This window comes from Lipotes vexillifer, unplaced genomic scaffold (genome assembly GCF_000442215.2).
Source record: "Lipotes vexillifer unplaced genomic scaffold, Lipotes_vexillifer_v1.1 scaffold611, whole genome shotgun sequence".
Taxonomy (NCBI): Eukaryota; Metazoa; Chordata; class Mammalia; order Artiodactyla; family Lipotidae; genus Lipotes; species Lipotes vexillifer.
Genome location: NW_006785619.1, coordinates 1,102,216 through 1,117,292, shown reverse-complemented (window position 1 = coordinate 1,117,292; position 15,077 = coordinate 1,102,216). Strand labels below are relative to the sequence as shown.

General features: G+C 46.7%; 1 protein-coding gene across 1 annotated transcript in view; it reads right to left on the bottom strand.

Annotated features, from left to right (window-relative positions):
- DNAH2 (dynein axonemal heavy chain 2) overlaps positions 1-15,077 on the bottom strand; it is a 93,527-nt gene that overhangs the window by 30,559 nt on the left and 47,891 nt on the right. The window contains exons 32-47 of the mRNA XM_007457796.1: positions 14,936-15,046; positions 14,438-14,626; positions 13,899-14,002; positions 13,609-13,798; positions 12,889-13,069; positions 12,028-12,155; positions 11,548-11,700; positions 11,140-11,265; positions 4,087-4,305; positions 3,725-3,842; positions 3,376-3,512; positions 2,737-2,874; positions 2,486-2,644; positions 845-997; positions 575-666; positions 47-245 (exon numbers count right to left, since the gene is read on the bottom strand). Of these exons, the coding sequence (XP_007457858.1) occupies positions 47-245; positions 575-666; positions 845-997; positions 2,486-2,644; positions 2,737-2,874; positions 3,376-3,512; positions 3,725-3,842; positions 4,087-4,305; positions 11,140-11,265; positions 11,548-11,700; positions 12,028-12,155; positions 12,889-13,069; positions 13,609-13,798; positions 13,899-14,002; positions 14,438-14,626; positions 14,936-15,046 (2,397 nt within the window). The remainder of the gene's footprint in view (positions 1-46; positions 246-574; positions 667-844; positions 998-2,485; positions 2,645-2,736; positions 2,875-3,375; positions 3,513-3,724; positions 3,843-4,086; positions 4,306-11,139; positions 11,266-11,547; positions 11,701-12,027; positions 12,156-12,888; positions 13,070-13,608; positions 13,799-13,898; positions 14,003-14,437; positions 14,627-14,935; positions 15,047-15,077) is intronic.

The following is a 15,077-nucleotide window of genomic DNA, read 5'->3' as shown; positions in this document are numbered from 1 at the left end:
GAAAGACCAGGGAGCTGGCGGCCTGGCCCTGGATCCTGCCACACACCTGCGCAGACATGTTGACAGTGAGCACTGACCACTGGCTGGAGGGCAAGGACTGCAGGACACTCTGAGCGATGGACGTCTTTCCAGTCCCCACGGGACCCACCAGCAGGACGGGGTTCTGGTTGGCCACCAAGGTGCTCACCAGGTAGTTGTAGCGGACAGTGTCAACGGTGGGCACCATGATCTTGTAGAAGGGGAAGCTGGTGGGGAAAGGGACTGTGTCTCAAGATCGTGGCCCGCTCCTTTCTAACTCCCACTTCCTTCTGCCCCGCAGTGTTTATCCTCCTCCGGCATCACCACTCTCTAATCACCAAGCCTGCCTCCTGCGGGGTCTGGGGATCAGGCATTCTCCTGAAGGACCCTGTCCCATTTCCTCTAGATCCCACTTCCTGCACTGGAAAGTCATCTCTGCCTTGGGATCCACCCTCTCTTCCTACAGCTCACTTTTGCACCCCTCTTTGGCTCTCTCACCACATCTCCCACCCACCGCAGCCCCAAGCCTGACCCACCCCCCAGGTCCGGCTCTCACTTTGGAGGGTAGCGCCAACTCTTAGGGAGCTTCTCCTCAAATGATGTCCAACTCCGCATCTTGGGGTCCACAAAATACTCGTACACTGTGTCCTGAGGAGGGAACGTGTGGTGGGTTACCAAAGCCTTCCTTTAGCTTTTCCCTGCCCAGAAAAAGCGCTCACAGACCACTGGGCAGAAGAAAGAGAGCTGGGTGGCAGGCTGAGGCTCAAGAAGAGTCTAAGGATCAGGGATGCAGAAAAATAGGGCAGCTGGGTTTGAGGGCCCTGACCTTGTTGGGGAAAGTGCCCTCAATCTCTCGGAGGTAACTGTCGATCTTCTTGCGGCCCTCCTCATCCACGGAGGCACACAAAGACCAGATCATGCTGAACACAAATGTCAGCTCTACCATGGAGACAAAGTTCTCACCATCAGCTGGGTTCACCTGGGTGGAAAAGGAGAAACGGAAATACCGTAAATCTATAAGAGGTGGAGGCGTCTAATTTTGGCAGCTCATCACAAAGGCTTAGAGTTTCCCTCCCTTCCTGGTTCTGTTTGGAAAACCATATGGCTGTAGATAAACCTAAATCAAAACATTTAAATAAACCTACTAAGTTACAGCGACATGGTGGGAAATTGTGTTGAGACTCCATTGTCTACCATATTGAATCCAGAATCTTTAGTCTGCCCTTCCAGCTCAACACACATCTCACCATCCTCTTCTCGGGATCTCTGCTGCAGCGAAGAGGGGTTGTAACACCGCCAACACCATCCACCCATCACCCACCCTGCCCAGCGGGGACTGACTCTTGTGTCTCTGTGTTTTTGCAAAAGCCATTCCCTTTACCTAGGCTGCCCTCCTCTCTTTGTTTTGTTCATCAGCGTTCTTCCCCCTACCCAGTCCTCCTTAGCAGCTGGGTGCCATTGACACTATATTACTGTCCTTTTCCCCTATGTCATTTTGCAACTTCACCTATATAGTTTTAATTTATATTAACCGTACCAGGAATGACACATACTGTTATAGATCTTAATTGTTATATAACTTTATATTAATAGTTGAGTGGTCTGGCAATGTCCTTAAAAACAATATGAACCATTTCTAGGCAGTGATTTAATCTCAACAGAAAAATACTCAATTTTGGTCCTTACTCCATAATTCTAAACCAAACAAAAATTTTCTTAAATATCAATTAATCTGAAAATTTCTAAAACCCCTCATCAGATTAGGTGGGGAGCTCCTCCCAGCAGAAACAGTATCCCAGGGTCTTCCCCAGCGGTCCGGTGGTTAAGACTTCACCTTACAATGCAGGGGGTGCGGGTTCAATCCCTGGTTGGGGAGCTAAGATCCCACATGCCTTGCAGCCAAAAAAACAAAACTTAAAACAGAAGCAGTATTGTAACAAATTCAGTAAAGACTTTTAAAAATGGTCCATATCCAAAAAAAAAAAAAAAAATCTTAAAAAACAAACAAAAAAGAAACAGTATCCTAAGGCCTCACAGATTCCAAGACTTAATATTTAATTTTTGGAAGGATGGAGAAATGAGGAACCAAATGAACTATCCTCAGCTCCCAAATATGGGCAGGAAATTACAGTGATACCCATTGTGTACTATATCTGATTTAGAGTCCTTAGTTTGGCCTCCCAGTGTGCATGCACATGCGTGCGTGTGAGCGCACACACACACACACACACGAATGCAAACGCACACACGCACACGCACGCACACACGCGCACACGCGCGCGCGCACACACACACACACACACACACACACACACACACACTGCTCACTGCCTCCACTGTTGGTGAGGCCTCCCCTTGGAGTCTCTGCTCCACTCAAGCCTCATGTTCCAATTGTGTCTCAGACACATCATTTCCCTGAAGTTGTCCCGGGAGGTCGAGAGCCCTTCCTGCCCTGGTCCCCCCTCACCCCGTTCTCCGGTGTGGCCAGGGCTGAGTACAGATTGCAGAGGGAGATGATGCCGCTGTATTCCGGGAGGGGCAGCAGCTCGTGGCAGTTGTTCTTCTTAAAGGTCAGCATCTTGTTGATGAACTTTTCGAACATGCGCTGAAGAGGCTCTGCCTCTACCTGGAGTTGAATAAGCAGAGGCTCTGAATTATTCTTGTGTCCCCCCGCTCAGGCCCCACTGGTTCCTTTCCTCTCTTCCATTCCCTTCATACCTTTGGCCTCCTCTCCAGCCATGACTGAACATAGGGCTTCCAGCCCAGGTCAGCGTAGTCAGTGTACACCACCCCGCAGCGAGACACAGTGGCTGGGGAGGCCACTGCCAAGTTTTCCACTTCGAACAGGAGAGACACCTATGGATATACTTGGTCAGAACCTTGTCTTTCCCTCAGTAATAAAAACACCCAGAATTCTGATGCCCCAAGGTGCCTCTACTGAGTACCACGTGTGGCAGGATGAATAAAGACCTAAGCTTTACAAATGATTTGTTCGTTAAAAGAAATCGGGGTTTATTCAAGGTCATCCTTATGAAAAATCACTCTCTCGCTCACATTGTTTGAGCGGGTGGGAAAGGGTGGGCTTTACAAAAGCCCACGAATTGTAACTCTGGGTGCACAACGGAAGGTCATCCCTCATATGTCAGTGGCAATGAGGCTGCCTCAGTCCACACAGTGCGTCCTAGTACACCTTTTTTTCTATACAGTTGTCCTCAGAGTCTGTGGTAAGACAGGCATTTCTTCTTCAGTCACAGGCTGCCCTGAATCCAGGCATCCTCCTCCTGGGTGTTCCTATAGAACTTCCCCTTCTTGTTGGATGCCCCTGCTCCCCGGGCCCTCCAGTTTCCTCTCCCGAACCTGCTCAGGCATCGCGATGCGCTCTCCGTTGATAAGGGTCAGCACTTTGTTATTGTCCATGACAGAGTTCATGCTCTCAATCCACAGTGTGTCCACAGGGCCATCGAAAAGGATCCACTTCTCATCCGGCTTCTCGTCTTGGTCAGAGGTAGATGATAAGGAAACCAGAGCTTTGTTACCCAGCCCTCCCTCCACACTCATCTCCCTGGAGACGCAAGCAGTTGCTTCCTGGTGATCTCCGCATTCCCCAAGCACTTTTTGCCCCAAGATGAGCTTTCTATCCCCAGACTGCCCACCCACGCAGGAGATTTAGGCATCTGCTCTCCCTGCCCCAAGATCCTTTGGGTACCTGCACAAGCCGTCCGCATGACACTGGACAGGACGCCGTCTGTCCATTCATTAGTGTTGAGGTCATATTCCCCATACAGCTCCCCTAGGGACAGTGCCTTAGGGTTCAAAGGGAACTCCTAAAAATGACACAGGAAGGGGGTTTTGAGCTGCCGGCTGATACAAATCCCAAGATGTCCCTTTATTTCCAGCCTCCCTTTATTTCCAGGTATTTGTATTTGGCCCCTGTCTCTCTCATCCCTCCCAGGCCGCCCTCCTGGTCTGCACCACCCTCCCAGACACCTACGCGCCCCTGCCCCCCAGCCTCACTGTCTTCCTGCTACTCAAGTCTCCTCCAGTGGCCCCACTGCCCCCGGTCCGTACTCTGACAATGTTGAAGTTGGGCTCTCCAGCGCGGCACAGGGAGGACAAGGATGACTGAAGAATTCTCCACGAGGCAGTCTTGCCGCTGCCTGTGCAGCCCACGATCATGGTGGAGTGGCGGGAGTTCTTGGTTTCATACAGCTGGATAACCTTGGTGAGGGTGAACGGGATGGTCTGCAGGCCCATGTCCCGAATCTCCTGCTCAATGGTCTCCCGCAGCTGAGAGAAGGGAAAATACAGGAAGCAGAAGAAAAAGGGTGCGGCTTGTAAAGGACTTTCAAAAGCTTACTGATACCTGGAAGGATAATGTGCAAACCATTAAAAATTGCACCAGGGCCCTTTGTTTGTTCCTTGGGAGGCTGGCCAATTGCAGAGTTAAGAGATTGGGCTCTGGAGTCAGCCAGCCTGGGTCCCCAGCTTTCAGCTATGTGAACCTGAGCAAGTTAACTTCTTTGAGCCTCAGTTTCCTAATCTGTTAAATGGGAGTAATGATGGTACTTCCCGCGTAGGGCTGTTGTATTAGATAAGATAGTCAATGTAAAACACAATGTCTGACACGCAGCTCTACACATCTTTTCTAATATCATTCAACAAATATTTATTAAGCCTCTAAAGTATGTGCCAAGCAGTGTGCTGGGTGCTGAGGACACATTAGTGTTCATCCTATTGCAGAGCCCACAGTCTGGTGGGGGAGCCAGACATTAAACAAATCATCACCTAAGTTAAAAAGACGAAAACTCAAATTCAAAAAGATACATGCACCCCAATGTTCATAGCAGCACTATTTTACAATAGCCAAGACATGGAAGCAACCTAAATGCTCATCAACAGATGAATGGATAAAGAAGATGTGGTATATTTATACAATGAAATATTACTCAGCCATAAAAAAGAATGAAATAATACCATTTGCAGCAACATGGATGAATCTACAGATTATCATCTTAAGTAAGTCAGACAGAGAAAGACAAATATCACATGATATTACTTACATGTGGAATCTAAAAAAATGATACAAATGAACTAATTTACAAAACAGAAATAGACTCATAGACATTGAAAACAAACTCATGGTTACCAAAGGGGGAAAGGTGTAGATAAATTAGGAGTTTGACATTAACAGATACAAACTACTATATACAAAATAAACAAGGACCTACTATATAGCACAGGGAACTATATATAATATCTTATAATAACCTATAATAGAAAAGAATGTGAAAAATATATACATATATAAAACTAAGTCACTTTAGGGCTTCCCTGGTGGCACAGTGGTTGAGAGTCCGCCTGCCGATGCAGGGGACACGGGTTCGTGCCCCGGTCTGGGAAGATTTCCACATGCCGCGGAGCGGCTGGGCCCGTGAGCCATGGCCGCTGAGCCTGCGCGTCCGGAGCCTGTGCTCCGCAACGGGAGAGGCCACAGCAGTGAGAGGCCCGTGTACCGCAAAAAAAAACTAAGTCACTTTGCTGTACACCTGAAACTAACACAACATTGTAAATCAACTATACTCCATTAAAACTTTTTAAAACAAAAATGAAAAATAAAGGAACGCTTATAGAACCATAACCCATGTGGGTCCCAGAAGAGTGTGACATTTTTAAATACACAGCCAATGCAACCAAGTAAGTTCAAACAATGCAAGACTTTACTTGTATCTCTCAAACACCACTAAGAGGCCTCACCCTTACTACTTCCCTCCACTGTCTGAGAATTAGTTGTATTCGCATGTTTGGGTGTATTTGTGTGTGTGTGTGTGTGTGTTTAGCATCATGCCAAAAATTTAAAACGTCACATTTTCTATTCACTCAGTTTAAAATATCCTGTAATTTCTTCTTTGACCCAGGAGTTATTTAGAATTGTATTGCCTAATTTCCAAACATTTGGAATAATTATATTTTGTTACCAATCTCTAGTTTAATTCTATTGTGGTCAGAGATCATCCCCCGCATAATCTTCAATCATGTGAAGTTTATGAGACTGCTACTTAATAATCCAGCACACAGTCAATTTTGGTAAACGCTCCATGCATACTTGAGAAGAGTATGTGTCTGCAATTATATGCATATAATGTTCTACATGTGTCAGGTCAAATCTGTTAAAAGCATTCAAATCCGTATCTTTTAAAAAAATATTTATTTACTCATTCATTTTATTTTTGGCCATGTCGGGTCTTAGTTGTGGCATGCGGGAACTTTCCCTGTGGGGCACAGGCTCTTTGTTGCAGCGCTCGGCCTTCTCTCTAGTTGTGGCACGCGGGCTCGGTAGTCGTGGCTCATGGGCTTAGTTGCCCCATGGCATGTGGGATCTTAGTTCCCTGACCAGGGATCAAACCCATGTCCCCTGCATTGGAAGGCAGATTCTTAACCACTGGACCACCAGGGAAGTCCCTCAAATCCGTATCTTTATGGATTTTTTTTTTTCTTTTTTTTGGCCACACCACACAACTTGTGGGATCTTAGTTCCTGGACCAGGATTGAACCCGGGCCACGGCAGTGAAAGCACTGAGTCCTAACCACTGGACTGCCAGGGAACTCCCTTTATGGATTTTTTTTATCCGCTTATTTTATCAATTTCTGAGAGAAGCATGTCAAGATTTCCCACTAGGGTTGTGGATTTATCTGTTTCTACTTTTAGTTCTGTCGATTTTGTTTTATGCATTTTCTAGCTCTATTATTAAGTGCATATAAATTTAGAAGCCATACCTTTCTGAGCATTGGCCCTTTTATCATTATGAAATGTCCCCCTTTATCTTTAATTTTCTTCTTGCCATAAAGTCTACTTTGCCTGATATCAGTAGAGTTAACGTTGTGATCAGAAAATGTGTTCTGAATAAATTCCCTTGAAATTTTTGAGGCAGATTTATGACCTTTACATGGTCAAGTAACCTAAATATTCTATGTATGCTTGAAAAAAATGGTTATTCTTCAGTTATTGAATGCAATTGCTGTCAATGTCTTGATTAACTCAAGGTTGATTGTGTTGTTCAAATCTTCTTTAACAAAACTGATTTTTAGTCTGCTTGGCCTATCAGTTACTGAGAGATGTGAAGAGCGCCACTACGATTGTAGATTTGTCTATTTCTCTTTGAAATTCTGAAAAATTTTGTTCTATTTATTTTGAGGCCACATTATTAGATGCATGCAAATTTAGAATTGTTGTATCTTCCCGGTGAATTGAACTTTTTATTATTATGAAGTGACTCTATTTCTGGTAATTCATTCTGCCTTAAGATCTATGTTGTCTGATATTGCTACCCCAGCTTCCTTTTGATTAGTGTCTATCTGATGTATTTTTCTGGTCTTTGACTCTCCACCCTTTGTCTTTACGTTTTACATGTGTCTCTCGTAAACAGTATTAAATATTAGTATAACAATGTATACTATTCAATACATGATTATTTTTCCTTTCCTGCACAACATTTTGGTTTTCCCTAGGGGCTAATAGTTGCTCTGTTTTTCTGTTTGCTTAGTTTTTAATATACTGATCTTTAACTCAACTGCAAACTCTGCCAGTTGACTAAATCTCTCAAAACTTTTATTCTCATCAGGTATCGATTTCCTCTTCTTAAAGAAGTCTGGGGACTTCCCTGGTGGTCCAGTGGTGCAGAGTCCACCTTACAAATGCAGGGGACGTGGGTTCGATCCCTGGTCAGGGAACTAAAATTCCACATGCCACGGGGCAACTAAGCCCACACGCCAGAACTACTGAGCTCGCGTGCCTCAACTAGAGAGCCTGCGTGCCGCAAACTACAGAGCCCACGCGCTCTGGAGCCCTGGAGCCCATGCGCCACAGCTAGAAAAGAGAAAGACCAATGCGCCACAACGAAAGATCCCGCACGCCTCAACAAAGATCTCATGTGCTGCAACTAAGACCCAATGCAGCCAAAACTAAATAAAATAAATAAATAAATCATAATTTTTTAAAAATCTTAAAAAAAAAAAAAAGAAGTCTGCCTGAACCTTCAGATTTGCTTCAGTTTGGATTGGCTTCTCTCTTTGTCTGGTGCACAACTGTCATCCCATGTCCTCTATCTTCCTCTTTCTTGGAATGCTCCTGCATTGTGGTAGAGCACATCCTCTGGTAGCTTTCTCAGAAAAGGATGCAGTGGAGGTAATTTTTTGTTGTTGTTTGAGAGTCTGCTTGTCTGAAACATCTCTGGTCTAACTTCCTATGTGACAGGTTGTCTGGGTATAGCATTTGAGGTTGGAAATAATTTTCCTTCAGAATGTTGAAGCCTGCTTCATTGTTTACAGAGCCAATATTGCTATTGAGAAGTCCAACATTCTAATTTTTGATCTTTTGCATGTCATCTCTTTTTTTTCTCCCTTTTTGGAAGCTTGTTAAATCTTCTCCTTTTCCTAGTGTTTTAAAATTTCACAACGCTGGGCCTTGGTAAGGATTTGTTTTATCTATTATGTCATGCATTTATAGATCCTTTAATTATGGAAACTTAGATGCTACAGTTCTGGGGATTCTTCGTAATTGTTTCATTACTGATCCTGGCCTCCTCCATTTTCTCTGTTCCTACTTTTTGGAACTGCTGGTATTTCAGTGTTGTCTTTCCTAGACTGGCACTTGAATCTTAATCTCTTTCCCGCTTTGTCTGCTCTGCTCTATTCTCCGGAATATTCCTTTTCCAATAGCATTTTATCAGTATTTCATGGATACAATACCTTCATCTTCTCTCTGAGTATACTAATGATAGATTTATTTTAAAAACTTTTCTTCTCTCTGCATTATCTATTTTCTCCAGTTTGCTTTTTCTTATTTGTTTTGGCTGCTTTCATGTTAGAGGCCTTCCTCAGATGTGTGGTGAGCCTTGGTTTTCGGCTCATATATAAGGGTGGAGGACTAAAGAGCTGAATGGAAGCTCTGAGTATGTGAGTGGGGCCTGTAGACCGTGAGTGTCACTGTAGATGATTTATCTGCGACTTTCGTTGGGAAATTTCCATTGTCAATGTCTTGTTCGTTCCTCTTGGGACAGAGAGATTCCCCAGAGAGAACCCTTCCAATATCCTGGCTGGCTGGCTGCCGGCATTCTGGGAGCTTCAGAGAAGGCTAAGGGTCTCAGCATTCAATGCGTAAACGTTCACTTAATCCCCATTTTTAATAGAGTTTTCTCCCGCCCTCAACTATACCATGTGTCCCCCAGACCAGAGACCTACTATTGTTACCCTCTAGTCTTCCACCAAAGTGGGAGAGGCACGGCCATCCAGGGTCGCAGAGAAGGGGAGACCTGCTCCCAAGACTGTTTGCTGCCAATCCTTCTCGTTTCAGCTACACCTCCTTTACTCACTCCCCCCACCTACTCCCAACTCACAATTCTCCCCACTTCCAGCCTCTCAGGTTTGCTGAGTAAGTCACAACTTGATTCATTTATTTCCCATGTCACAATTTTGCTGTCATTGCCTCTCCCATTCTCCCCATCCTTTCGGGTATAGATGCCTTATTTGTAAAAATCTCTTTAGCGTAGTTGTAGCGGGTTTTCGAAAGGAAACAAAATTGTTTTTAATCCACCTTTTTATCTGGAAGTCCTCCCTGTGAGTTGCTGGATTTTTCAATTATAATATTTTTTCATTTGTAGGAATGCTGTTGGTTCTTTTCAATCCTACTTTGTTTAGAAGTCTCTTGTTCCTGGATCACAGTTTCAAGCTCCTCTCTTGTTTCTTTATTTTTATTTATTTCTTTATTTATTTTGCTGTGCTGTGTGGCTTGCCCTTGCAGGATCTTAGCTCCCCGACCAGGGATCAAACCCTCGCCCTTGGCAGTGAAAGTGCAGAGTCCTAACCACTGGACGACCAGGGAATTCCCCTCTCTTATTTCTTTAAACATATTAAATTTAGTTATTTCTAGAATTCTGTGCTGATTATTTTCCATGTTTGAAGTCTTCGTGGACCTGATTCTGCTGTTTTGTTGTTCTTTAGCATCCCATTCATAGTATCTTGTTTCCTTGTGTGTTTTGTGATTTTTGACCAGAAGCTGCTCATTTTCTTGGACTTTCATGAGAATCCTTTTAGGCTTAAGTTGAAGCTTCATTATTCTAGAAATAATTTGCATTTGCTTCTGCCAGTCACTTGGGGGAGACACTAACAAACTGGAAATACTTTAAGTTCTAAATTTGAGATTTGGGGCATTACACATTTAAAATAAATTATGACCAGGAACCATGTGAGGGCTGACTTGTGGTTAGGAAATCTCAAAGGAGATTTTGCCCCTTCCTCTCATCATCAAAGGTCACGACAAGCATGTTTCTTTACTGCATGGACCCTCGTCAGTGGTGGGTTTCTCATTTTCCCACTTACTGAAGGTGTTTTCCTTTGTGGACGGAGGTTTATGCATGACTGGGTTTTCTGTTACACCTCAAAATGCAGGCTGCTTCATCTCCTACCCCCAGTGCCTTAAGTTCAACAAAAACTTTCGGGGAGAAATCCAGCTTTCTCATTCACTTGCCTCCCTGCTTTTACTCCCCCTCCTCATCCCAGGATTCTTTCTTTCTTGCCAGTTTAGCAATACAGTTTAAAAGATGTATTTTTATATTTTTATCCAGCATTTTAGTGGTTTCAACCGAAAGAATCATTCAGGGTATCTAAACTACCATACTGCCAGAGAAGAAAATTCCTACACTTTCTAAAATGCTCCTTCCTTGGCCTCTTCCATCCCACTCCTCTCACATATCAAAGAGCTCCTAGCAGTCTCTCCTCAAAACTCCCTGAATGAGAAGAGAGGTAGAGACAGGAGAGGGCTACCAGGTAGAAAGTAGAAAGGCCAGGGGACCTGCGGTCTCGGTGAGGTCAAGGAACTGATGACTAGAAGTACTTGAGCTGGTGAGTCAGGGAGCAGGGAGTTGAGGTGAGAAAGTAGAATGTTTGAATAGGCCTGTACGGTTTTATAGATAAGGAAGCCCAAAGAGAGGCCAACTGTGTTGCTCAAAGTCACAGCCAGTGAATGGACAGCCTAGTGAAGGGCAGAACAAGGCCCGGAGGCCAGGTGACCTGTTTCCAGACCCACATTCACACATGAGGTCAGGGAGAGTCTTGAGGAACAAATACCTTGCCGTAGTCAATGACCGGCAGCTCGATGCTGGGGAATAGATCTTGCACGATGGCACTGAAGAGTGGCACGTCCACTGAAGTTAGCTTGGCGATGTTCATGTCTCTCATCGAGAGCAGCAGAACCTGAATGGGAAAAGACAGAGACTCAGGCTCGCGGAGCCAGGGCCGAGGTACTCGTTACGCCCTTCCTCTCCAACTGGGTGAGAGGCAGGAGCTAAGAACAATGGATACATCCGAGCTAGTCTTTAGCGATAGGACAGGTGGAACTCAGGCAACACCTGAGGGGAGGGGCAGGAGGGTGGGAAACCTAAGCTAGTGAAAGTAAGGATCTCAAAAACTTCAGTGAAGGCGCATAGGACCAGTGACAATGGAAGTTACAGTCCAATGGTCGTGTCCTCAATCTACCTCTTCATCAGACAGATCTGGCTGCAGGCGGCGCTTCTTGCCAGCGCAGTGCAGGAGGGAGGTGAGGGCACGTAGGCCAAAGTCATAATGGTCCTGTCTGGAGAGCTGCTGCACGGCCAGCGAGTAAAGTGTGTACACCTTCTTGGCCAGAATCTGGAGAACAAAACAGAGGAGGAAACAATCCATCTCCCCACCAATCCCTCTGCTTCATCTAGGGACAGTTACAGATCCAAGAAGCTCGGTCCCAGGACTTGGAGCAGCTGGGAAGTGCTCTATGGACAATCCTAGTGAGAAGATCCTGTGAATCGTGCCTTCAAGGACTAGTGACACCATAGAGGAGAGACCTCCCTCCATATCCTACTGACAGCCATGTAAGTTCCTTGTAGGAAAAACCGATTATGAGGCCTCCAGGGGGTTCTTCAGTCCAGAGAATAATCAGAGGGGAAATAAAGTATTGGAGACAAGAGATTATCAGAATACCTTGCAGTTGCCAAATCCTTCCCCAAAGAGAATGATTTCTGCAATGAGGGTAGAATCGGGCACCACCATGGCGACTGGACGGAACATGGATTTAAGATTATCGGGAAGCTCTGTGCGACCAGCATAGCCTGGAAAACGGCGCCATTTATTCAGAATCCATATTGCTTCCCAAAGACCTACTTCCCAATCAGTCCCATTTTCCCCATCCCCAGCTCCATCCCTAACTCTCTCCCCAGCTCCAACTCTGAGACCTCTTCCTTTCTCATCTCAGCCCTGGCTCTTCCCACACCACTTTGCTCTTCTTTCCTACCCCTGGTCCTTTCCTTAACCTTCTGCATGGCCCTGATTCAAACTCAAACCACAGAGCTGTCAAGTTCCCATCTCTCCCAGTTTCATGTATAACTCACTGTTAGTGCTAACAGAAATCGCACCTGTTTATCTTTCAGTACCGAAACCCCTTCCTGTTTTCTCCTAGTTCCTTCCCCCAGAGCTGTTCCCAGGCAACAGTAATGAGAGACCCTAGGCCCTGCACTTTGGGGGAGATTCTCCCATTCAGCAAAAGGGATGGCAGACAGACCAGAACTCTGGGAGCTAGTCCAACAAAAGAAGATGGCTAAGCACTTTAAAAGACTAGGGCTACATATATGCCCGCAAGCTGTTATTAATCCCTTTAGGGAGAACAGTAAGATTGCCACCCCTTCTCCCAGAAATGTGTATGTTTATCCTTCTCTCACACTTTATGGTCTTTAGCCACATTTCACTTGGCTAAAAACACTGGCAGGGGGTGGGGGGGGTGCACAGTTATTTGCCCTGAACACTCAGTTCTCCCCCCAGGAGCCCCATCCACTCCCAGGCCCTTACCAGGGTTCATGGTGATGAAGATCCCACAGGACCACACCAGATTTATTTCAAAGCCCTCAAAATAGAAGCGGGTGAGGCCGGCAGCCAGGGCTGAGAGGATGGACAGGATCTGCTGGGCCACCACGGATAGCACTTCCACGTTGATGCGGTTAAACTCATCAAAGCAGCCCCAGGCGCCCATCTGTGGGTGGGGGGGAGTCGCTGGGAGCAAGAAAAGTACCCCCAGACTGGGAGAAACTAAAAATTGTGACTAACATATTCTCCCTGAAATGTTTGGATAGGAGCAGCAGCCTCTAAAACGAAAGTGTGTGTGTGTGTGTGTGTGCGTGCGTGCATGCGTGTGTGTGTGTGTGTATGTGTGTGTGGTGGAGGGGGCCCCGTAGCACTGTTGTGGTTTCTGGCCAGAACTTTCCATCAGACAGGAAGGATCTAGGGGAATGCCTGAGAGGTGTGGGTGGGAAAGTGACCAGGGTAGGGAACTTGTGGGTGTTGAGCGACTCCAGTGTGCATGAGTTATTGAATCCTTACATAATCTTGTGATTTTGCAAATAAGCAAAGTGAAGCTCAGGGAGGCGCAGGGACTTCCCCAGTTGTAAGAACTAACTGAGGCGATGCAGTGTCGTCAGCTACAAAGCACTGAAACAGATCTGGGTTTCAGCTGATTTTCTGGAACTAAAAGATATCGAAGGGGCCTCCTGGCCAGGCTGGCAAGATGCTAACCTGGGCCAGGCCTGAGTACATCCGGCCCATGGACTTATAGTCCAGACCCTCAGAGCAGTTGACCACGATGACATATATGCCGAGAGCCTTGCCCAGGTCCTTGACGGTCTCGGTCTTCCCTGTGCCTGCGGGACCTTTGGGGGATCCACCTCGATGCAGGTGCAGGGCCGTGGTCAGTGTCATGTAACACCTGGGGATGGAGGACAGGACTCAAGCCGGACTACTAGAAGCCTTGGCTCGGGATTCACTGCCCTTACCCCAAGCCCCTTGTTTGCCTCCCCACGGCCGACCTGTCTGTCAGCGGGGTGATGACAAGCCGGCCAGAGTTACCCAAGTACTCATAACCATACTGGAACTGTGTGTTGGTCTGGCGGATCATACAGTCGTCGAGATCCTAGGGAAACAGGGCAGAGTAAGAGAGGGGCGGGCTTGGAGGAAGACACAGAGCTGCAGCGATGGCTGACAGGAGGACTGGAAGCGGCAGGGGAGTTGCAGGGAGAAGACTGGGGGCTCCGTTTAGAGTTAGAAGGAGGGACGGGCTTACGGCCAAGATGAAAACCGGGGGTCACGCTGCACGTGTCCAGCCCAAACTGTTGCAGCAGCTGCTTGGGGTCTTTCTGAGTCCCGATCAAGTGACACCCAGAGTGGGCAAAGTGCCACTTGCCACACCTTACTTGGCAGATTTGAGAGAGAGTTATGAGCTGGATTAGGGTGCTGTGATAGGACTAAGGGTTGGGTTGGGATATTATTGTATTTAGACAACATGAATTTAGTTAAAGCATTAGGACCAGGTTTAGGGTACGGGAGTGGGAAGCTGGCCCTTCGGCACCTTCTCCCAGTAGAAGCGCAGTTGGCTGAGCCAGTCGAAGGAGCTGACATCCATGAGGCCACTCTTATAAAGCTTCTCCAACACGTCCCGGGCGTGGACTTCTATCGTCACCAGAGCCAAAATTTTAAGGCGCATAATCTTGGTCAGGTTCCCCCTGATGGCTTCTGAGTACTTATTCAGTATTGACACCTGCGGAATGAGGTGCCAGAGAAGAAGGTGGCCCGAGCAATGCCACCAAGCCCTAATCACGCCTCGTCCCAGCATCATTCTGCATCCAACCGCAATGCTGACCCCACCCCCACTGCAGCTCCTGGCCCCCAACATCACCACAGGGAGACATACTTCTGACCCACCCAACCTCTTCTTGCTGGACGCCTCCCATAACGCACCCTTGTTCAGACCCTTTCCCACCAGCTCATCGCTAATTCTGACCCAATGTATTGCCCCCTTCCTCCAGCTCTAACTCCAGGCCTCTCCCGTCCTGGCAGGGCTCCCCACCTGCTTCTTCTTCATGACCTTGAGGATTTTCTTGTCTCCCCGCTCCTTAGCTGTCAGCAGGCACGTGGTGACATCAGCCGTCCACTGGATCTGACTGGCAGTGATCACCACCTGGGACACGTGTAGAGGCTCTATTCCAAAG